The following is a 25,361-nucleotide window of genomic DNA, read 5'->3' as shown; positions in this document are numbered from 1 at the left end:
AATGTGTATTAAAGTTCGTTTTTATTAGTTCATTTTAAATATTTTTTTATTTTTTTAAACATTTTTTAATATTATAAATATAATTTTTAATTTTTTTTCTATCGCAAAAGAATTTATAATTTAAGCTTCCTCCTCTGACCGGAAATTCGGATAGTTTTTGTGGCAGTGTAATTCTAGCTTAGCAGCATCTTCTATGCACCGATTTAACGCCCCGACATTTACATATGTCTGCAGTGTGTGCCCATCACCCTCACATGCCCCTTTCCCCACGCATTTCTTCTTCTTCCCTCCCCTCACGAGTCTCCTACTCCAAGTCGATGCTCATTGGCGTTGGCGTTAGTTGCAGTACGTGCCTACAAATTATGTTTATTCACGTTTACAAGCCTATGACATGCACTCGAAGACGAATCTCGAACTTGGAACCTCGAACTGAGAACTGGGAACTGGGAACCGGGAACTGGGCATGGAGTCTGGGTTGGAATTGGAATGGGGATGGGGTGTCTCGTTCTGGTTCTTCTCACCGGGGTGTCCCCCGACATCAACGTCAGCGTCATCAGTCGCATCGACAGCGTTTGGCATTTTGGCTTTTTGGGTGGGTGACGGTGCCGACGTCATTCCCGCTGTGTCGCCTTTGGCTGGTTATGGAACACGGGTTTGGGGATTGGAGGGGTACACAGGTTTTGTTTTTTTGTGAGTTCGTTGCGCTTTCTACGTTAATTTGTTAACAACAATTCTGGCATTTGTCTGTGCACTTCTGTGTGACACTGTCAGTTTTAGCCTGCTCATCATCGCCATCATTATCATCGTCAGTGAGTTGCGCGGCTATACGATCATTATCGTATGCTAATTATCAGCAAAACACCTTGGGTAGATTTTTGTGAGAATTTGGTCAAATTGAGTGCTAATTTAGAGTGAAATTCGCATTGCCAGCGAAATTCAAAGCAAATCAAAAGCCAATCAAATGAATGATGCCTCGCATCTGGTAATTCCACTTAATTTTAACGGACCTTTGTTTGCTTCAATTACTTTGAAGTCCAAGTTAGATGTTGTTAGGGAGAATTTTGTTTGTAAATATTTATTTAAGTAATGTACATAGTAATTAGATAAAGTGTAGAATGAATGCAGTAGTAAGATTTTATAGAGAAAATGACTACTAATTAAAATAGGACTATAAAAATATACAAATCAGTCACGAATTACTTCTTATACACACAAATAGCTTTTCACTCACAAACGTTTATTGTTATATCGTGCAGTATTAAAAATAGTAAAGTATACAAAGCATTAAGTGTACCAAATCAAAAGAAGAGTTCACAAGATGAACTTAATAAGGAAATAATCGTTATTACAGTGAACTTTCCCAGGCCTACGCCACACACTAGTACTTTCTCTACGATTCTATCTGAGGATATCAGACAATGATGCCAGCAAACACCTTTTGCTCAGAGCAGCATACGCAACTAACTTGCCACAACGCCTGTTGTGAATGCCCCACGGCATTTAGCAGCAGCGATTTAATGCATAAATTAGTTAGACACCACATCAAAACTAGGATGGGGAAATCATACATAGACCGAAGACGCGCAGTTATCCCCCAAACAGATCCCCAGCTGCTTGACAAGTAAGCATATGTATACGACTTTTGCATTTGGCTTAGAACCGTTGTCCATTTTCACATGATTATGAGAACAACAGCAACAGCAAAAGGCAATAAAACTTGGAACTCAACAAAAGTACAAGAGAATACATGGAACTCATGCAACACACATGCAATTGCCCCTTGCCAGAGCTAATTTCAAGCAAAAGCAAGTCCATGTTGCATGATGCACTGCAGCATGAGGCGATTTTTATGTTAAGCACAAGGAATTCGGGCTATTAGCGCCAAAGGATTTTCTCATGGTTTAAAAATACTCAACGTGCGACAAATTTGGCCGCCGGCCATGTGCAGCACGAAAGCTGCACGCGGAGCTCGCTTGCCACAACCGCAAAGTCAAAGCAGCAGAGCTGGAGCTGGAGCTGCAGCTGGAGGGGCGGGGCACGGTGTGGAGGTGGACCGGCTGGACAGGCCACAATACATCTGATTGCCCGGCAATTGCGGGCGGTGCGGTTGGCAGCCAGTTGTGGCAGCGACACGAAACCGCATAGAGGAGCAGCAGCAGAGGGGTGAGGCCAGGGCAAAGGGGGCAGCCGGTGTGCTTTATGGTCAGCAGCCTCGACCGGTCAGAGTGCTGCGCTCGGCTCGACTTGACTTAGCTTTGCCTGGCTTGGCCTGGCATACAATTTAATATTAAAGTTGATAAACATTTTGACCACGGCAGTTAGTAAGCAAACGTACGATCCACCTACTCGCCTTCTTTAACGGCAGCCGTGGCAGCAACTGTGGCAGCCACAGCAACTGGCAACTGTGGCAGCAAACCGCCATCATCATCATCAGCAGCAGCAGCAGCAGCAGCCTGCCTCAGCAGCGGCAGCAGCTTCAGCAGCTCCAGTGGACGTGACCCGACTGCTCGTTCCCTCAGACGCTTCGACAGTCAAATCGTCTGTCGTTTAGTCTGGCGAAATAAATTCAGAAACTATGCCATTCGCTGTCGCTGTCGCTGTCGCAGTCAGCTGCGCAGTCGCTGTCGAAACTTGGCAACTGATTGCGCCACAGATTCGCACTTAGTCAGTGGCTGAGTGAGGATTGAGAGAGAGAAGAGAGGGCCAACGGGGGCTGGCAAGGGGTAGACAGGGGGCGTACTGTTTCGGGACATAAACGGGGGCGTGTTGCACGCGGCGGTTTGGCAATGAGCTTTTGCTTTTTGGTAGTCAAGTCAAGTGGCCCCTGCAAAAAGCTTTAGGCATCAGCAGCAGGGCCCAAACAGCACATGATGAAATACCAAGAAATTATTAAATAAAATAATTAAAGGCGCAAAAATTTGAAAAATAAATAAATGCAACTTCAAAATGCTGTATAAAAATAATGATGGCCATAAAAATGTAATTTATTAACAAAGTAAACATAGAATTGCCAAAATATTATTACGAGCATTTAAAGCGCAAATAAAATTTAGTATTTTTGATATTCAAATTGAAATGCACTAAAAACGCAATAAATATTACGACTGGAATAAATCCAAAAATGAATATTAAGTATGGAAAATAAACATAAAAATATTGCGTAAAAGTAAAGTATTTAAAAATACCTAAACTTTATTATATGACTAAATAAAAATATTTCAATTAAATAATGCAAAAATAATCCAAATGGAAATGCAAATATAAATATTTGAGATATAATTCAAATAAGACTGAATAAGATTAATAAATAATTTATAAATAAATATAACTTTCGCTCTCTGTTGTAGAGTTGAAATGTTCGGTGTAAGGAAGAAATATTCCTGTATTTTGCACACGCCCCAAAAAGCTGACTCCACCTTCGGTCAGCGGTTGCAGCTGATGCAGCCCTGGCCCGATAAAATGAGCAGCCACCTCGCACACACACACACACACATACACAGAGCGACAGACAGGCTGAAAATCATGTCCAGAGCGAGTCTTACATGAAGTTGCAGTGGAATGAAGTGCCGTGCCATGGCATAGACTGAAGTGGCAAGAAGAGAAGTGGAGAGGAAAGTAGAGGAGAGCAGAGAGAGACGCTGTTGCAAGTCAGCCAGCCGAGCGAACGCTTTTCGAGAAATCAACGTCCAACGCGATTGTTCCCATGCAAGTTTCTACAAATATTTTTTTGTGAATTATTACCTTCGTATTTTTCCAGTTCGCGAGGAGTCAAATTGGTCGGCACACGCCTCGAGGGCACACGCCATTTCCCACGGAGTGCGCAGCGCATTTATGGCGGGCATGGACACTGGACACTGGACACACTGGGGGATTCAACTCAGACCTCGATCTGCAGCAGTCTGCCTGCTTTGCCCTGCCCCGACGACCCATGGTCACGGGTTGCTGCTGTTGATCACTGATCGAGCGAGCGAGGAGGTTGAGCCCTGAACCGCTGCTGCTGCTGAGTCGGCTGGCAACTATGCATATGACATGGTCGGGCAGGTGGTAGGTAGTTCAATTAGGCCCAGAGCCACCAAAGATATCAATGGCCAAGTCACAAAACTGTCAACTGTTCAAGTAATGCAGCATAATTGCCAACTGCAGCAAGTGTCCAACTGTCCAGCAAATCAAATAGCAAACGCATCCTGCTGCGAATTTGATGCTTAGCCAACACACACACACACAACTACACTTGAATAACAGCAGAGATACAGCCTACACCTTTTGGCTAATGGGCCAGGCTTCCATTGGGAACCTGAAGCCGATCACGATGCAAGTTCAAACCCACGCATTTCGATGCGGTTTTTCACTTCTTCCTTTTTCCTTTCCTCTTTTAATTGGCTTGAAGGAGTCGTCAAACTAGAGGGGGGAAGGGGCAGATGGCAGGGTTAGTGCTGTTAAGAAGACTCATGTAACCATGTCGCCCGGCCTGGATTGGATGTCACCAGCCACAGCCAACTGGCAACCGTCTCTGCCTGTGGCTAATAGAAGTGATGTCGATAGCACTTAAACACGATATCCGTTTCAATTTGTTTGGATTCTTCAATTTAAAAGGTGATAATTTTCTACTTTATGGCCCTCGACATGTGGGCCACCCATAAAACTGATATCGGAATACGAGTGCTGCTCTCTCTTTCATTTTCTGTCTGTTTCTCTTTCTGTTTGCCTGGATCTCTGCACACTCTGTGTGGTGCTTCATCCACACACATTCAATACATTTTCGAGACTCGACTTCAAGTCGCTCGTATCACTCGCTTAATTTGTTATTCGCTGGTTTTCACACTTGATAATTGTGGCTGCGGTCAACAAGGGGATAGGCATAGGGGTTGGAGTTTGAAGTGCGGGGGGTTTAACTTACAGACCTAACCAGCATCATCATCGTCAGCATCATCATCATCATCGTCGTCTTAGTGATCATCCTCATCTGCCTCTGTATCTTGCCACTTTGTGTCGTCTGTGTGGGCAGTTTCATTGCCTGTCTGAATGTCTGAGTTGCAGTGACTCCTCCGGTTTTATCAGTTCGAGTGTGGAGCGACAGAATGTCTAAATTTTTGTTGATTACTGAATTTCAGCGATTTTTATGCGTTTGCCTCACATAAAAATAAAATAACAACGACAACGACAACGACGGAGGCGTTTTTCAATGATCAACTAAATCAACAAACAATTAATTAAACACCGAGCGAAAATTGAGTATCATCAACGGGTTTCTTCTTCTATTTAAATCAATTCGAATTTAATTCCAATTCAATTCGAATCGATTCGATTCAATTCAATTCGATATGATGCAAATGCAAATTGCTTTTAGCTTTGTGATGATTTTTGTTGGGTGGTCTTCAAATTGAGTACCTAATTTGCATATGCGATCTAAGCTTTTGTTTTATCCCCCGATAACAACCTGTGTAAAGCTGTATATAATATGATATAAATGAATTTACTTCACTCTCATGCGCATTTTGTTTAGATTTTACGATCCGTTCGATACTTAATGGTTGCCACAATGAAGTGACGACGATTAGTTGACAAATTTAACGCGTTTTCTCGATCAAACTGATAGGACAACCACCCAGACAGGCCCAGATGATCACGGGTTTGTTGAAAGGTCGAGTATAAAGATTTCTCTACTGAAAGCCAAACATTAAATGTATTATATTTTATTTGAATTTAACATTATTGTATTTCTGTACATTTTAATGTGCTTCGATTTGAGTAAGGGGATTAAGCAACAAGTGAATTTGAAAAATTCTACAATAAATTTGAACTCAGAATTTTCTGGCAATTCAAATAATATTTTATGAAAAACAATATTATTTTACAATTTTTAAGACATTATGTCAAATCATATCTATTTATTTCTATTTATTTTCTTGACAATCAAAAAAGTAGTCCTCAACAGCTGAGAATATTTGGCTGCAACTTTTTGCTCATAAGTTTCAATATTATTAAGGTCATTTCAATTATTTTCTCATATGTTGAACCGCCAAGCACTTCTGCACTTCGTTGACTGCTCTTTGGCTTCGCAACGAATGGCACCGGATTGGAGGGGCGATTGGTTTTCGATTGGATAGCAAGGGCTCAACGTTGGCGGCGACTGCGGCGTCGGCGGCCTCCTCTGAAAGGCTAAAAAAGCTGCAAAGCACAATATGAAATCATATCACTAGACATGGCTTACAATAACAATCGCCAGACTTCGAGTCACAGTGTGAGAGGCAAATGGAGATGGAGACGGAGTTGGAGTTGGTGTCCAAGTATGACTGAGTGTTGTGCGATATGTTGATGTTGATGTTGTATGAGTTTTACAGTGAATGCTCTCAACAACGGCAACAGCAACAGCAACATCGGCAACAGCAATGTGCCAACAATGATATTAAAAATAACAATTGTCTTCAGTGGTCTTTAACACCCGCACCGCTGATAGACAACAACAACAACAATAATAACAGCAACAGGCAGCGCTTTGAGTGGCATATAAAAGTCACATCGACAACTTCGATTGACTAAAGAAAATATTGTATAGTCGATGGAGCAGGGCTGCGAGCGAGTCAGCAAAGCAAAGCAAAGCGATCGGAGTTCATAAAGCACCGAGAGCATTTTGAATACCTGAACAATCACAAAAATAATGACGTTGCACATTCCAGCAAGCAGCAGCCACAGCAACAGCTCAACTCTGAGTCGGAGTCAGAGTCAGAGTCGAAGTCGAAGTCAGAGTCGAAGTTGAAGCTAACATAATCGAACTGGAGTCGCAAGTCGAGCTCTCAATATATTTTTTTTGGGGGGAGGAAGAAGTCCGATGAGCTTGCTCAGACAACCAAATGGACCAACGACAGCCACACAGCATGGCTTTTGCTCTCTGTTCTTAGTGCTGTTCTCTGTTGGCCAGCCAGCAAATAAATTAGTGATATTGCACATTATCAACGTATGCAAAATGCGAGGTCAACGCGGCGTATGCGCAATTTAGGGTATGCAAATTGCGGAGAAGTCCGTTGCAGCGGCTTCCAAAGAAATTTGCATCATGTTGTGATTAATGAAGCGACTGCCAGCCACGGATCACTGACCAGAACACAGACCAGCCAATGGTTGCCATTGACAGCTTATCAGTGGCGTCCACTGTTCCCTCCACTCCGCTCTTTATGCCACACCGCTCATCTTTCTTGCAGCCAATTGTTGGCTTGCGTGTTGCGCTGACTAAAGACTTCAATTCAGCTTCAATCATTTCATTTAACTGATGATGACGATGCGGCTGCCGCTGCCGATGTTCCTGCTCCTGCTCCTGCTCAGCAGAGATCGACGGCATTTTATATAGAGAAGAGTCTCAGTCTTCAGTCTGGGATCAAAGATGCCCAGGTCTGCGACTCGAATCGACACGCAACTTGCAACATCGAGCTACCAGCGCAGGGCACTTAACTACTTTATTGAACCCACTGTAGTAACAGTCGACTCCTTCGCACACACCTGTGAAATGACAACAACAACAGCAACAGCAGCGATAACTATAATGCAGAAGTTCTTCAGCTTCTTTTATAGTTTAATGAGCCACACACAAAACAACAGCACAGCCACAGCTACAGCACAGCGCACGCATTAGAATCGAAAGGTTTATATTGTCATAAGACCCATAAAAGAACGGTATTTTATGGAGTACACAAAACACATGAAAAAAAAACGAGAAGAAACAGCAATAGCAACAAAAACAGATTTCTAAACGCCACATGCATAAAGTATAGAGTCTACCATATCGAGATATATCGCACTTATATCGCACCTTCGTCGACCATAATAACCCATTTTAATTGACCATCAAAAAACTTAAAAAAATGGGCAACAAAAACAAAAAAAAAAATATATATGTATAAACTGAAATGTAGATGAGGAGATGATATCGATGAAGGGGGCTCCTCATATCATTTGAACGGGTCCATGTCCATGCTGTCCAAGCTGTCCATGGCGATGTCGATGCCATGTCGATGTCTATGGCCGGGTGGGCTATAAATTTTGTATCGGCTTTTGCCATTGTGTGGCCGACGATAATATCGGGCGTGGAATTTATCGTGCCAGGTGGGGGAGCCATCAAATGTGCGAAAGAGATGGCCCATACACTGCCAGAATCAGAGAGAGAGAGAGAGAGACAGAGATAGCGCACATACACACTAGGAGCAGCAATATTTCATGGACTGATGGATACGGATGTGATATATCGTAGCGCAAGCGAGTTGTGATATATAGGCTCATGTGGCTCATGGAGGTGCGCATAAATCAATCGACAATTCAAAGCAGAAAAACCCGAAATAATCCAACTATATGATATGCTATTCTTTTTGGGAGGGCTCAGGATACAAGTGCATCACAGACACAACAAAAATAAATTAGAGAGAGTTAAAGAGGCAATGGAAATACTGTGAAAAATATCAGTTAGATTCGATCTACGGGGACATCAAAGGTCGGCTTCATAGATCACAGCATGTTTACAACGAAGTGAGTCTTTATAATGATGATGACAGAAACAAAAGATAATCATTGAAGATGTTTTGTAGTAAAGGCTCCTTAATGTGAAATGTGATTATCGAAATTTTATTTAAGGGAAACACAAATTATTTTTAATATTGCATTGCTTTAAAGAAGGGCGAAGAGTAAATTCATTTTGAAACATGTATTTTGTAGGAAAAAATTCATTTTATCTTACATCGTTTGAAATATAGGGATTAAGGAATTAAGACATGTTAAGTTGCGAAATTCCATTATTCTTTAATTTTATTAAATTCCATTATTTTATATACTTCAAAATATTTTCTTGACAATTAATCATTAAATTATATTTTTGTAATAAAGTTTTTTTTATTTTCGTGTAATTTTTAACATTCATTTGATAAAATTTTTGTGCTTTCAGTGTAATTGAGTTCAACAGCAGCAGTTTGCAATGGTTAATTAAATCGCATCGAAATTTTCTCACATTGCGACCGTTGCACGCGCATGAACTGTGACCTTTTAATGTCGGTGCAGACCATATAAATGCAAAAAAAAGCACGAGAGAATGAAGAAGTAGAGAATTAAGTATTCAAATTCACAAGCTGATGCGAAAACGAAAGAACAACAAACGATGAGGATGATAATGCCGGCAATAAAACCGAATGGCAACTGAAATCGCAAAGAGAACTTTAACTGGTAGTTGGCTGCGCTTTTAAGCCTTTTAAACTTCAATCAAATTTCTCAGGATTTGGCAGCCCCGACAACAACAGCAATAAGAACAAATGGTGCCATAAGCCACCAGAGCAACGGCAACAACACCGACAACAATAATAATATTGTAATTTGAAAGAAAAGAATGCGTAAAGCGACCTTTCTTTGCAGCGAGACGGAGAGCCTGACATAGGCTTAGTTCACTTGCAGAGGAAGAAGTTGGAGGATTGATCCTTGTGTGTTCGTGGAGTGACCGACAGCTGTGAGGGATGCCAGCACGTAAACGTTTCACATGCAAGACTTAACAGCACTTGGTGGCTGTCGATGTCGATGTGGATATGGATGTTGAAGCTACCTTACCCAATGCCGAAAATTACTGGTACCGAACCTCGAACCCCGAACCTCGAACCCGAAATCGAGGATCAACAACAATAAGTTTATGGCTATGCGAAACGCCGAAAATTCTTTGATGAAAGTTAACCCCCGATGATACAAGCTGCACCTCTTCTCTTCATACTTTTGGCCGGTATTCAGACCGTATACAAATTGGCTTGCCATTAGTCTCGAAAGCTAAAAGTTAAACGTTTTAGTGGCTGCGCTTAAGACTTGCTAAGGTAATTTTTCACTTTGCTGCAGTTTCAGTTTATTATGGCATTATAAAGCAGACAAGTCATCTCCCTCTCTCACGCACTCACACACTCTTTAGTTGTCTCTTTCTAACCATTTCGCCCTTCTAGAGATTCCCACAATTTATGGCAATTCCGTAGAATCGTTTGCCTTTGGCGCGTTTATTTAGAAAACAATTCGATTAGAATTGACTTCTGTCGAGTGTCGGGAGAATAAAAATACTTTCACATAATGCCATAGACAGAGAAAGATACTCTTCGTATCTAACCATCTATTGAGAGCGCTGCGATTGCAACAATAAGCAGCATTAATTGTTTGGCATTGTGATCAGCCAGCTGCCCAACAATGATCATTGGGACAATGAGAATGCTGACACAGTCTTCGACTTCGATGCGATTCCTCGACTCCTACACAAGTGCCTGGCCTCTTTGTACTCGTATTTTCACGCACTTTGTAAAGTGGTTAGATAATCCATTGTTTATGCCATCCAAGAAATCGAAAGAAAAAACTATAGAGTGAAAGAAAACCGAAAAGGAAAAACGTTTCGTCATTTTGCCAGCCAAATTAAGGTAAGGGGAAAGATTCGGTTCGGTTTCAGGTTACTTTTGAGTTACAAATCACTTGTTGTAATTGAACTTTGCTAGACAGACAGGCAACAGTCGATATTACCCAAAGATGAGCAAAGCATATAGAAGATGATTTGCTTATTATCATTGTTGTCGGCTTAAAACAAATTAATTGCGCCCGAATTGTGGCAATCGCCCTCACCTGAAGGCAGCTACTGTGACTCAAGGAAAATAATTTTGTATAAAGAAGTGATGGGTAAAATAATTGTATAATTAAAAGTGACTTATTAAAATATAATAGCCCAACTACTTTAACTAAAGAGTCGATGGCCTTAGTAGCTATCACTCCGTTCTTTTAGTTATTATATTATATATTATTATAAATATTTTTACTACAACTCTGAATTAAAAATACTATTAATAAATGATATACCATTTATTATATATTACTATTATATTATATTCATTTTAATATTAATATTTTTTATTTTTTTTAACCTAAAGTAGATCAATTTCATTATCATACAAAATTGTGCTTATTTATACATTTTCATAATTATTATTTTCTTTTCCCCGAAATACCATTCATTTCTCATCTTGAAACTATCCCCTAATGGCTGCCTAATGGTTTCCCAGAATATTTGCTCTTATCAAGCACTTTGCTGACCTATCCCAAAGTGTTCATCTTCAACCATTTTCACCCCTTTCCTATGCGCAACCCTCAGCCCTTAGCTCAAGCGATGGCTTTTTGTTGTAGCAGACATTGAGAGCATGTAAAGCCATCAAAAGATGGTAACACAAACACACACAATTCAGACTGAATGGATGGCTCAACAATTGCGTTTTGAGGCGTTTTAAAGAATAACAACAATAACTAAGAAAACCCAAAGAGCAACAACAGTATCGACAACGGCAACGACAACGACAACGGCAGCAGCAGTCGAGAAATGAAATGAAATCAAATGATGTGTATAAAAATGAAAATAATACAAAGATAAATAACAACAACAACAATCTTACACACACACGCACTCACAATGCTCGCTTGGGCAACAAAAAGAAAAAAGTCAAACAAAAGTGGAAACAAAACCATATAATAAAAATCAAGAAAAATAACTACAAAAGCGCAAAAGTATCCATGTATCTGTCGAAGAGGTTCGCCTGCCCGCTGAGGGGCGGGTGCTGAGGGCGAGGGTGAGGGTGAGGTTGCCCATGTTGCTGACGGCGCTGCTGCTGCGGCTGCTGTTGCTGCGGCGATTGCTGTTGCTCTGGCTGTGGCTGTGACTGTGGCTGCAGACGATGGCGACAGCCATGGACAACAACATGCGAGACTCTTAACCTTTGACGCCCGAACAATGAAGTGGTTAAAAGCAAGACATTAACACACAGACTTACAGGCAGCAGCAGCAACAGCAACAGCAACAGCAGCAACAACAACGACCAAACAGTCTGTGTGTTGAGAGTGAGGGACAATGACAAGGGAGGGAAAGAAGCCAGTAAGAGGTAGAGCTAGAGCGAGAGACTTGTGGGGACTTGTAGCACTTGAGTGGAATGACAGAAATTAGTGAAATTTATTATTGATATCCACTTGAATTTATAGAGCGAGCGAACAAAAGGCGTTGTTCGAGCTCAACGAAGTTGCAGTTCCCCTTCCTTCTCTCTCTATCTCACTCTGGGTTTGCGTGCCTTATAAAAGGTGCATCTTTGTGGCGTCTTGGCCATTGGCAGCTGCTGCAGCTGAAAATAAAAATATTTGATGCGATCTAATGCGTGTGATAAACAGGTTCAGTTTCAGTTACAGCTCTGGAAGGTGTCGCGGCATATAAATTATGAGACGAAAGACAATAAAATGCACAACAGGCAGCAGCACTAATAGCCCATAGATAGAACTAGTGACCGCTTTCTACAGAACAGAGAACAAAGTGCGAGACATAGAGAGAGAGAGAGAGAGAGAGAGAGAGAGAGAGAGGGTAGAGTAGTGGGAGAGAGTGGTTAAGATTTGTGAAGCCACCCAGAACAAGTTGATAGCTGCCGCTGATGATGACGACACCCGCAGCACTTCCAAAACAAAAAAAAAGAAGAAGGTATCCAAGGGTTTCGATCGATCGATCGTTGCATCGATCGAGTATTTTCCATGCAGTTCCGAGAAAACTTGAGCGCCGCACAATAGAGTTATTTAGAGGCCCCAAAGTTATGGTTATTGATTTGAAATATCACACGATACCATACCATACGATACGATATGAACGCATCGAGTGCTGTGCGTTAAAATAACAGGGCCAGGTTAACAGATCGCCTACTTCACAGTCGGCCCCAAAGAGACTTGTCAGGTTCTTGAGCCACACAAAAGGCCGCCGTTGCACACACACACTCTCACTCACACTCGCATACACTTTAAAGCTGGAGGCATCAGCTCCAGTTCTTACAGTTTCTACAGTTCTTCAGCGAGTGAAGTGTTATGGGCGAGTCGCGAGCGAGCTCTTGACAGACCCTCGTGCTCGTGCCCTGTTTCAAATGTTCAGAATTGTGAAACCTTTAATTAAACGGTGGCCTAAAATATGCAAACGAGTCGAAGTCAAAGTCGAAGCTGAAGCTGAAACTGAAGCCGAAGCCGAGTCGAGGCCGAGTCCAAGTCATAACTCATTTTCTCTTTAAGAGGGTAGCTGCTGTTGCCTGGGCAGCAGGTAAGAAGCAGCGGTATCCAGGCGGTACCAGGCCCATGGGCCACTTTGCATACTAAACGACGCACGCCCCACTTTCAACGCATGCCGAAGACGCTTCGTCGTCGTCGTCGTCGACGACGTCCTTCGGGCGTTTTTTCGGCAGTCAGGTGGGAGTGACCAAGGAGTTGTTTTCTCTTTCGTTTTTTTCTTTTTTTTTTTATATTTTTCGGTGCGCTACCGGTAGAAATTTGCGCAGCAGATTTGCATGCGACGCTACATTTTGATTATGGGGCCGAACCACAAGAAACTCATTTAAAATCGATTTAAGCAAGAATTAAGATTCAGTTAGGAGCAACCAGAGGAGCTGAAGAAGCAGCAGCCAGCATGCCTTGCACCTTCCAAAGTTCCCCCCCCCCCCCCCCCCCCCTTTGACCCGTTACCCTTTTGCTGTTGTGGCATGTCCATCAACGTTGCCATCGGACATTGGCGGCTGCAAGTTAAGAAATTAGTAAAACTCATTTTTGCATTTTTAGCCTCCGGGCTTAAACTTAATTCGGAAGCACAGCAGGAGGTTCTAAGTAAATAAATGTGCCTGTGCCTGTGCTCAAGCCTCCATTCCTCCGTTTAATTTGCATTTTATTGCACTGGAGACTACAACAACTCCGACTCCGACTTCGACTCCAGCTCCAACTCCAACACGAACTGTGGCTGAACTACAGCCAATTAAGCGTATATTTGCCACGCTTTACAGCTTTAGATTGTGGACTGTGAGCTCCTCCTGCTGTTGCGGTGCTCTACTTTAGCAAAAATAAAATAAAACCAGAGCGCAGCTAAAAATGATTAAAGGCCTCCACAGACTCAGGTCTCCAGACAGTCCTATAATATTAATTTGTGTATGCGCCTTTTGTGCTGACTCTCTGGCTCAAGATCGGCAACATCCCTGAGAAATTGAAAGTGAATGGGCAGCAGGAAATGAGTTGCCAATAGAATAATCATAAGGCACCATAGGGGGTGGCCCCAGTACAATAAGGATTTGCACTTTCAATCTTGGTCACACCATCTACCGTCGTCTACCGATTGGTAGTCCACTCAATAACAATATCCGGCACGCCAAATTGCCCAAAAAAAAAAAAAAACAAAAAAAAAAAGCGGGAGAGACGTGCTTACAGTAGAGACAAAAAAATGAAGGAGCAAATTTCATGGGTAGATTAAAGTAGTGAAAAGTTCTTATAAGGAGTTTAGAGTTTAAATTACTAAAACTGCACTAAACGTATAAAATAAATGCATTTGTCAATAATAAACACTTAAAATGTATACATGAAAAAATACAATATGTTATATCTTTTATCACTATATTCCCACTCTTCACTTCTGTATCTTTATTTTCATATCTTTCTCTGCTTGCATGCTTATAATTATGGTTTGCTGAGCAGCTTCCGTTGAGGGTAGCAAACCATAATCGTAACCTATGAATTCTCATTATTGATCCTGAATTCACACTGTCTGTCGATCTCCCTCCCTTGTTAGCACTCAACTCTTTTCGTCTTTTCATTCCCCCATTAAGCCTTTCCCTTCCAACTATATTTTCATTGTGAGATCTAAGCTTATCAGAGCAACTATGAGGGGAAACTCTCTGTACTTTGAGCTCTTATACGTAGCCCTCTTATTGCCATTGAGGCCAACACCCTGACATTACGCTATCTCAGCCCACTTGAGAGACTTGTTGTTGTTGTTGTTGTCTCTAGTTGATGGTTGACCCAATGCCAATGCGAAATTGAAATTTATTTCTTTCTCACGTAGTCGCTAGCAGTCATTAGCTCAATCAGAGAAACGTTAAATCGCGTGCATCAATTTGGCCATTTGGGCCTGTTGGCCATTGGCCACGAATGGCGCTACATTCGCCCAAATGTGATTCCGATGCCGTTTGCCGATTGCCGTTTGCCGATTGCAAGCCGACATATGTCCCGATCGGTGAGTGATTCCCATTCCGAAGATTCAACGATGCACAACGAAACGCTTCGGCTGTCAGTCAGCCGAGTCATTTCAGTTGCAACTTGCAAGGGGGGCTTCACTCACATCATGCAGTCAGTCCGTCAGTCAATAATTCGGCAGTCGTCGTCATCCGACTTCCTTCTACTTCTGCGCGAGAAAATTGCAACAATTTTCCATTTGCATTGTTGTTGTTGCTGTTGTTGTTTCATTACAATTTTTACTCCGTTTGTTTGCAATTAATTGACATTCGCAATCCTCCGCTGAATGGCAACATCGAGAGTCAAACCCGAACTTCAAGTTGAAGTCGATTCGGAGTCCGAACCACACTCTCGACTTATTTGCCCATGCAAATTATATTGAACTGATTCCCACGACGCTTTTGGCCAGATGGTTTCGATTTGATTTCGCTCTGTCCTTAGTTCAATTTCTCGTTGTTATTGCTTTCGTTGTTGTTGCTGTTGTTGTTGTTGAGGTGTAGGCATGCAAATCATTTACGGAATGTTTGAGCAGGGGGGAAAAGCAAAAAATGCAACACATTCACACTGTTTTCGGGGCGCACTTCGACTGATGCTTAATCACTTCGGACGTGGCCAAAGTGTTTCAAAATTGGCAACACAAATTAAACTTACAATTTTACTCACCCCAAAAAATGGTCGCTGTGTATTTGCTTTCTAACTGATAGAGCTGTGAAAGAAAAGACAAAAGAAAATGAAATTAATTAACTGTAAAGATAAGTTAAAGAAATTGGTTTTGGAAAATGAGGCAATAGATTTAATAGTTGGTATTATACAATGTAGGAATAAGTATTTGGAAAGTAAACTTAAATTTAACCAATAAAATGCGAAGCTATTAAAATTTACTTGTTTTCAAATTGAATGTTGTGGAATAGTATAGAGAATTATTAAATTAGAGTTAATATTTCCAGTTCTTCGGTACTTCGGATATTTCTTACGAGCATTCAAGTACAGCTCAGTTATTTCTCCTTCCCACTCTTTTTAATAAATACTCTGTTTGTTTCCCTTTCTCAATCTCCTGGTCAAACACTTTGTCAATATTTCTATTTAGTCAAGATCTTTGTCCATGCGCCAGCTCATTTGTTGTTTGTTCGTTAGCCTCAAGAACAACGTCAACAACAACAACACAACAACAGCAACATTGAGAGATCTCAAGTGCGATCGAACCGGCAAAAGATGAAAGATCAATATGGCATATTAATATTTCCTAATCCATTGTAATTATGATTTCTCCGCCATTGTTTGTCACAAGATAAAATGTAACCTTCAAAATGAAATAAAAAGAACGACTTGAACAAAACTGAAAAAACAGCCGGCTTGCCAGCTTGCCTCGAGGTCTTTTCAATAGATCATATTACCAAGTGAATATGTCAATTCGTCTGGCGTTGCACACGAAAATCGATAAGAGATCTCCTCGCCTCACAGCTCCCCCATACACACTAATTGTGGCACGCACAGCCACAAGAAATCCTACTGTCATACCGCCTATTTCTCGAGAAAACTGAACTGACAAAAACAAAAACGAATGAGAAATAAAAATAAAATAATAATAATAAGAAGCGTAGCCAGGGCAGGCAGCCTAATCTTGACTGGGATAGGGATTAGTTGGTCCAATCAGCGGCAACGCCTGCGGCTAATGAACAGCGGTTGCTGCTGCTGCTGCCACCGCCACCGCCACGGCAACAGCAAATAGCCAACGCCGGCTGTTACCGGGAACTGTAGCACATTTGAAACTGTGGCAACTCGGCAAACGCCCCTGGTAATTACTTGTACCTATAAAAAGTCACGCCAAACAATAGCCTCGACCCGACCCGATCCGATCCTGAGCCTAACCTGGCCCAAGATCAGTGTCGATCTTATCGCTGTCATAGATGTGTGTTATGACTTTTACTTTCCTCAAAAAAAACAAAAAAAGTACTGGGAATGGGACTTCGATTGCCACTTCGACTCTTCGTGTCGCTTCGAAATCAAAGCAGATTAATATTTTTGAACATTATGATTATAAGCGTGATCGGCAAAGATGAGAAGACGCCATGGAAAATCAAACAGAACATCAAAATCAAATTAAGCGACAGCTATCAATAATTCGACACGACAAACGGCTTCACAGCAATTGGTAATCAATGTTGTAATCTTAGTATTATAAAACAATGGAATATAATACATTTGGCTAGGAAGAGTTCTAATATATTAAGGATTAAGATTAATCACAATTATTTTCTTTGTAGATCAGTTAAAATCTTTGGCAATAAATATTATAATAAATTATAATAAAATGTTCAATTTTATCTTTCCTGATGATTCATCTCAGTTCCCTATTCAGTTTCATCATATTCCGTTTTATTTTCTATTTCCTCTGCCCTATGCAACTCTTCCTTGGCCTGCTCTTTTTCATATGCTTCTATACGCTTCTCCAGCAAATCCACGTCCAACCACATTATTGTAGCATCGTGCCAGCTTGGTGGAGGATCGGCATTAATGACATCTTTCAGCTTCTTTAACCGGGCACGATCACTTTCATCCAACATTCGACGACGCCTTTGCATGACATCCTTCATGGAACTCATCGACCGCACTGGACCATTGGTCTTAATGCCAACCTTTGTTGTTTGACAGGACTTGGAGTAAGTATTCAATATAGGTTGCTCTACTGGTATTGGTTTCTCTATTTCGGCTGCCGATATTCGCTGTGACACACATGCCGTCATTGGATTGGAGAACCGCTTGATTTGCTGTGCGTTATCTAGTGTATTCAACTGGATTACAGCTGATTGCGTAGTATCTGTAGCATGTTGGGGTAGTTGCGACATCTTTGGCCCCTTGAAGGTCTTCTTTCCTGACTGGTCTTCAATCCTGTGAACATTTTTATGCGCTGTCCGTTTGATTGGGGCCATAAAAAATTCAACACTGCTGTTTCATAATTTCGACTATTAGAAGTTAATCTGAATTTATTATTTTGTCATCCTTACCAATCTGTTTTCCTTGTCAGCAACTGATTTAAAATGAATATGTAGTAGCTGACAATGAACAATAATCATTTAATCGCATGATTTAAAAGAAACCAACGCCTACTATTAAAATAATATTTGGCATTCAACAACTAACAGAAGTTCATTTAAACTTGCAAATTGTTTCAAAGTAGAACTATTGCCTGGAGGTGAAAGAATTACTGAATTCAATATTTAAAAGATTACACTTTTCTAAATAATTGACTGAAATCAAATTTATTTCAATACTATTTTGAAATTTATTTTGTCATTCCTGGAGTCACTATTTCTTCTCAGTTCCGTTAGTTTCTGGTAGAGTTTCAGACATAATATGTGACATTTTGGTCAGTGAATGAAGCTCGCGTTGTGTTGTGGCTCACTACTCTGCTCCTGTCCTTGTCCCTGTTTCTGTTTGTGATTTTGTTGCAGTTGCTGTTGATTTGCTTTATTCCTGTTCCTGTGGCTCTGATCAGAGACCGTCTCTCAATGTCTCCTTTCGCCTCCCCCGTTGCCAAGTTCATGTTGTGCGCTATGTACAACATCAAGTTTTATCGCTGATCGTGATCATGTAATTCCAGCCCACGCATGCGCGCACAGCGTTAAGGAATCAAGTTTAGCGCATTCTTATTGCCGATCTGAATGCGCGCCTTGCCCTGTGACAGATGGTGTAAGGCTGCAAGGCATTCCCGTGCTCAGACTCAGACTCAGACTCGTACCCAGAGACAGAACCAGAGTCGAAGTCAAAGTTGGAGTTGCAGTTGAAGTTGGAGTTGGCGATTGGCGACTGGTTTTGGGCACCTAGCGAAGCGATCTTTATGTAAACTGGTACTTGAAATTTGAAATCATGTACCATTTGCCTTGAGAGACGAGACCTGAGCCGATCGACGCTTCGATCGTGTCCCTGACAGAGAAGCGGCACAGGAAACGCGCATTTAAAAGCTGCGACTATCAAAATAAAACGACAAGCTAGAGAGACAGAGAGAGAGCGAGTGAGGAAGCAGTCATGGAGTCATTTAAAGGAAGCTTGTGTCAATACGAAATATAGAAAAACAACAAAAAAACCCATGGAGTTTACCTTGGAATGCAGACGACGATCACTAATCTTTTGAAGGCGCCGACGCCGCAATGATCATCATAAGCGAACGTTTGGGCGCACTAAGCGACATAATTGCTACCGTGGGATGACTGCACGGACATAATGCTGGAAGATGGACCAGGTCTGTCGTTGTCTCGGGTCTGTGGTGATTTCGCGATCATTACGAGACGCGCTCCTAATGCGCTCCAATCAAACACACACGAAACGAGCGTATGACATGTTTGTGCATTATTAATCATGATAATATCTGTATAAATGGCAGAAAACTGTGCCCCAGCCAACAGTCCTCAAATCCTTGGCCAAATTGCAATTTAATGCAAAAATAAATTGCAGCCTCCAAGCTCGAACAGCGTCTGGAGTCTGAGGCAAACTGAGGAGTCTGACCAACCGGCAGCCGGAGCAGGCAGCTCCCATGATTATTGGTCATTTACTTGCGCCGTTTAGCGCATTAAAATGCAAGCGAATGCAACCACTGTGTGTGTTTGGACTGTTGCCTGAGTATCATCTGAGTACGCGATCCGAGAAACTGAATCTTTTTTCTGCATTTCGCATACTTAAAACGAATAATTGACAGTTGAAAACTTGCGAGAGTTCCAATCCGATTCGAGGCACTGTTTGGTGTTCTAGGGGCGTTCTTCTCTTTATTTTTATGCAGCTGTGACTCGGATTGTGCAACTGCAGCTTTAACTGCATCTGCATCTGCATCGACAACTGCAACTGCATCTGCATCTGCAATCTGTGGGGCGTGTGCTTTTTTTGCTATGGCGTGCGAGTTAAACTATTCGAATGAACCAAGCGGGAAGGAGGAGGTTGAGGAAGAAATAGTCAGTTCGTTGGGGGTAGCGCTTGGGGCTTGAGAAATCAACGCGCTTCTTAATGGGCATCAGCTAGCAGGTAAATACACTGCGAGAAACTAAATAGAGTTTATAAGAGAGACCGAAACTTTTTAAAAAAATAAGTTAAGATGCAATTAATATTATTTTCACTGAATTATTATTATCATTAAAGAAACATTTTGGAATTTTAGAGATTATATATTATATTACGGAAAATCACTCTTTGGCCTAAAACTCAAAAGATAACGCTCAATAAGGTCTAAAAGCTGTTTCAATAAATACAATACTAATAATTATAACATAAGAGTTATAATCTAATGAATGAATAAAAACTATTAGAGTAACTTTTAAATAATTCTAATCGATTACCGTTTAATTTTAAAGAAGATTCCCCTCTTTTATTAACTCATCCATACAGAATCTCATTTACGTTAATATTTGACACAAATCGATAAGCGATTATAACTGTTAAATGTGTAATTATATAATTGCATTGCCAATGCATCTGCTCCGTCAGCGATACAACGATCAAGTCAAGTGCACACAAACCAAGCACAACAACAACAACAACTATCGCTCAAGGCTATCAGAGAATTGGCTAGAACTTGCAAGTTAAAAAAAAAAGAAAGAAAGAGCCTGATTTGGGCATAGGAACTAAGCATAATTGCTGCCAATTACAGAAAGCAGGGGCGAGGAGAAATTGGGGGAAAAGTGAAACTCATAAAGAAGAAGGAGAAGTGCAGGGAAAAATGTGAAACGTAAGTAAATAATCAAACAAGTAATGGCAAATTATGAGCGCCACAACAACATCAACAACAACAGCGATTACTTCTACAGCAATTGTGAAAGAACACCCACTCAAAACTAAGCGTTTGCCATATTAACAACAACTGCGAGCGCCAATAACCGGTTGCCAATTGCTGCCTTAGTGTGTGTGTGTGTTTGTGTCTGATCGTGCTCTCTGCCTTTGCGTGTATGCGGGTGAGAGATGGCACCACTTAGCACACATACAAACACAAAAACCAAACGTGTTTCGTTTGCACCTTCGAGCACCTGAGCACCACGCTCTCACACGCGTCGCTCTCCCGCTCACTCTCGCTCTTTCTCTCTCTCTGTCTCTGTTGTCGTGAGCTCTCAGCGATCACTCCCGCGATCTTCGTGTTAGTGAGAGCCAAACGAGGCGGAGAGAGAACAAGAGCGAGAGAGAGAGAGTGTAAGCGTGAGTGAGCATGAGTGAATGAGTGAGTGAGTGCGTGCGTCGTGGACAACAAGTGAGCGCAGGTCCAGGTCCGCGCACCGCTCGCAGAGCAATGGACTTTTAGTTATTCCGTGATCTTTTACCAATATTGTGCAGCGCACACGGCACGACGGCTGATCGCAGAAGGTAGCCACAGCAACAGCAGCCGCAGCAGCAAACCACCACCAGCCATATCAGCACCACTTGCAATCCAACAGGCTAATCAATGTAGTTTTTTATTTATTTACGGAAGTGCATAAATGATCAAAACGGAAACAATATATACTCGCTACATAACCCTAAAGATAAACAAACAAGATTTAAGAATTAAAATAATAATAAGCAAACTGTGCAAAGTTCTTTTCGAGTTGACAATAACGCCCACGATAATTTGGTGAATTTGTGTGTGTGTGTGTGCATCTGTATGTGTGTTATTGGAAGTTATATTTTTTGAAAGCTGTGCGCGTGTGCTACGTCATTTGATCGACTGGAACTTGCTGGAACTGGGCACTGGACGTATTGGAAGTGCTGCCAATTGGTTAATCTTGTTGTTGTTGTTTGTTTGTTTGTATTGTTGTTGTTGTTTGTTGGTCTGTTTGGGGTAACGTCAAATTCGATTTTTATGACTTTTGAAAGCGTGACTAAGGCGTGATTTATGATGGCGTGTGGTTTTTAATATTCATGTGCAAAGTCAAAAGCCAAAAAGGCAGCCACGAACCGACCAACAAACCAACCAACAAGCCAGCCAGCGAGCCACAAGAGAGGCGCGCACTCAACCTGCGTAGGTGCGCCAAACAATAAAACTAAAGGCAGCAACCAACAACAACAACAAGCTCACACAACAACACTGACAACAGCAACAACAACAACAGCAACGGGAGGCAGTGTTGCATCTTTTGTGCCCACGGGCCAAGCATCTGAGCATCGATATCCTGCTGTGTGTGCGTGGATCAGTGTATTGGGCTTTTTATGGACGACGCAGCGAAGCAATTGACTGCCGCTGCTGCAGCTGGCAAGCAAAACAGCAACAACAACACTATGCGCAACACGCCAGCAACAGCTAAAGCTACAGCACCAGCAACGACAACAACAACAATACCAGCAACAACAACTAAAACCGCAGCAGTCACATCAGCAGCTGCAACAGCAAAAGAGGCGTCACAAGAATTAGAAGTGGCTTTAACAAGCACCAACAGCAGCAGCAACAAGCAACCACAAAGTGTTACAGCCGCAATAATGACAACAACAAGTTCGCAGCTAGAGCAGCAATTAAAAAACACCAATCACAACAAGACGGAGACACCACAACAAGGCAACAAAGCAGCAACTAACGTCACATCAACAGCGACAACAAAATCAAGTGCAGCCGCAATGGCAGCGGCAACAGCAACAGCGGCTGCAGCCACCAATGATCTAGCAGCGGCTGCTGCTGTGGTGCTCTCATTACAAGGCACCATGGTAAGCAGCCTGCAGCAGGCGGCATTGTTGCCAGCTAACTCGGCCGCAGCAGCAGCACTCAATTTGCAGGCACTTGAATCGTATTTGGCATTGCAGCGACTCACCGGCAAATCGGATGTATTTCGATTTAGCAACAGCGCCACCAATAACAACAATAATACCAGCAGCAACAATGCCAGCAATAGCAACAGCACTTGCAGCAGCAGCAGCAATAACAATAGCGATGTCGAGAACAACACCAACTTGCCAACGCTCATTGACATTGCCAGCATTGAGCTCAAGTCCAGCTGCTCTTCTAGTGCCTCCAGCATCTCCACTGTTATTGCCAGCTCCCCAAACAACAGCAACAACAACAACAATAACTCGAGCAGCAGCAGCAATAACAACTTGAGCAACAACAACAACAACGCAAGCGGCAACAGCAACAACAACAACTTGAGCAACAACAATAGCAACAATAGCTCATCTGCCAACACTTCGAAGTGCATTCCGCCGCTGCCATCAATTGGCACTGTGAGCGCTGCAGTTGCAGCCGCTGCTGCCGCCGCTGCCGCTGCAGCCAATCAACAGGCTGCCTTGGATTGTGCAACCGCTGCCGAGTTGGCTGCCGAGTGTGATTTGCCATTGCTGGACGGCGAGGATGCCTTGTCGTTTGAAGCCGGTGATCTGGACAGCAGCTATGGCAGTTTCATCTTCAATCCGTCGAGCTTCAACGCCAGCGAAGCGGACACCTCACTCCACTCGCTTCAGGCCACGATGTACCAGGACAAACTCAATGTCATGGCTGCTGCAGCAGGAGAGGAGGCGGCCAATAGCACGACAGCTGCAGCGGCGGCGGCTGCTCAACGCTCCAAGAAGCAGTTCATTTGCAAGTTCTGCAATCGCCAGTTCACCAAGTCCTACAATCTGCTCATTCACGAACGGACACACACGGATGAGCGTCCCTACTCCTGTGACATCTGTGGCAAAGCGTTCAGGCGTCAGGATCATCTGAGAGATCACAGGTAGAGCCAAGACTTTTCTTAAATTTAGACTTAGAATCTTACTGTCCAAGTCTCTTTTAGATGTAGAATGATTTAAATTAAGAAATACTTAAAAAAAAACATAATAAGCTCGTCCCAAGGGAGTTAAATAATCTCAGATTTAATTTGAATACCAACTAATTCCTCTACATCGCAAAAATACCCTCACAAAGTTAGTTATTTAATTGTACAAGAGAAAAACAAATGAAATTGTGCTAATGAAAAATCCAAACGATAAGTAAATTATCATTAAGAACCTAATCAATTTTCTCAACACTGTCTCACCTTACAACTGTTTTGTCTATTGCTTGTTTTCCCCAGATACATTCACTCCAAGGAGAAGCCATTCAAGTGCGCCGAGTGCGGCAAAGGTTTCTGCCAATCACGCACACTGGCTGTGCACAAGATTCTGCACATGGAGGAGTCGCCACACAAGTGTCCTGTATGCAATCGCTCATTCAATCAGCGTTCGAACCTAAAGACGCATCTACTCACGCACACAGACATTAAGCCGTACAATTGTGCCTCATGTGGCAAAGTGTTTCGCCGCAACTGCGATCTCCGACGTCACAGTCTAACGCATAATCTCAATGCCGCGGGCGGAGTTGGCGGTACTCTAGGCGATCTATTTGGCAGTGGCAGCAATGGCGCCAGTTCCGATCCGTTGGGTCTATCGATGGTATTGCCCAATGCGAATGGAACAGCGAGCTCAACAACAACAGCGACCACGCGAGACTTGGTTGCGGTCAGCGATTGAGTAAATATCTCTCAAATAATGGAAATGGAAATGATAATGCCTAAATCCTAAATCTCGTATCGAATCCCTCCACACACATACACAAAAACACACATACACAAGAACTCTACTCGTTGCCCTTAAGTTGCTTACAGCTTACAGCATTTAATCTAGACTAAGTTCAAACTATAGTTAAGCTAATGATATTTTGTAGCTGGTAATTTATTGGATATTTGATATACATCTATCTCTAAGTGCGAAAGTTTGACTTTATCTTGATAAGTGAATTGTGGACTTTTATCATAAATAAAATATATTAGTATACTAAGTGTATTGAATAAATGATAATAGTTTAATCGAAGAGCAAAATAAAACAAAACTGTGTTTTTATTTGACAGAATTCTATGGAATCGTTTGCCATAAATCTCTGGCATAGATATGCGTCTAAATGCCATGTAGACTAGCCAATTAATTTCACAGTTCTTTTGAACTAAATGGTTGTGTGGTTGGAATGGTTCAAGTTACGAACTGCTTCCTGTGGCACAAGGTCTCCTCGCTCGCTCACTCACTCACTCACTCGTTGAGAGTTGTGTAGAGTTGTTACACTATTTACACACTTGTTGAAAAAACTAAAAATCAAATATTTGTAGCGATGTTTATCGCTCAAGTGCCAACAAGGGCAATTAATGTACCATTAAGGTGTTACCCGACCCCAAACAAGCCTTTGACAAGCCAGAGACATGAGACAAACGACAAGCGACCATAGACAATGCGACTACTCGTTGCGTACTTTTCCCACCGCGTACTCAGACTATGTTTCTCGTTATCGCCTAGCCAAATATTGTATTACAAGCCAATGACAAACCCATCGAGCAGGCGCTATCAATACATTGCAGATCGTTCGTTTGTAGTCC

At 42.1% G+C, this 25,361-nt stretch overlaps 2 protein-coding genes across 3 annotated transcripts; one reads left to right on the top strand and one right to left on the bottom strand.

Annotated features, from left to right (window-relative positions):
• Positions 1–17,240: 17,240 nt before the first annotated feature.
• On the bottom strand, positions 17,241–18,137 carry LOC117564452 (uncharacterized). 2 transcript variants are annotated; one of them, XM_034243232.2, is made up of 2 exons: positions 18,045–18,137; positions 17,241–17,985 (listed from the first exon to the last, which is right to left on the bottom strand). In XM_034243232.2, exon 2 carries the CDS (start codon positions 17,967–17,969, stop codon positions 17,391–17,393), a length of 579 nt encoding a protein of 192 aa, XP_034099123.1. In that variant the 5' UTR covers positions 17,970–17,985; positions 18,045–18,137; the 3' UTR covers positions 17,241–17,390. The 2 variants fall into 2 exon arrangements, with proteins under 2 accessions (XP_034099123.1, XP_034099124.1); XM_034243233.2 differs by having other exon boundaries at positions 17,241–17,982; positions 18,045–18,116.
• Positions 18,138–21,271: 3,134 nt separating this feature from the next.
• On the top strand, positions 21,272–24,806 carry LOC117565476 (protein sister of odd and bowel). The gene is made up of 2 exons (XM_034244583.2): positions 21,272–23,693; positions 24,033–24,806. The coding sequence occupies exons 1-2, from the start codon at positions 22,201–22,203 to the stop codon at positions 24,466–24,468; spliced, it is 1,929 nt and encodes a 642-aa protein (XP_034100474.1). The 5' UTR covers positions 21,272–22,200; the 3' UTR covers positions 24,469–24,806.
• Positions 24,807–25,361: the final 555 nt, after the last annotated feature.

Source organism: Drosophila albomicans, chromosome 2L (assembly GCF_009650485.2).
Source record: "Drosophila albomicans strain 15112-1751.03 chromosome 2L, ASM965048v2, whole genome shotgun sequence".
Classification (NCBI taxonomy): Eukaryota; Metazoa; Arthropoda; class Insecta; order Diptera; family Drosophilidae; genus Drosophila; species Drosophila albomicans.
The sequence above is the reverse complement of the archived record's forward strand: the minus strand, read 5'-3'. Positions and strand labels throughout refer to the sequence as shown.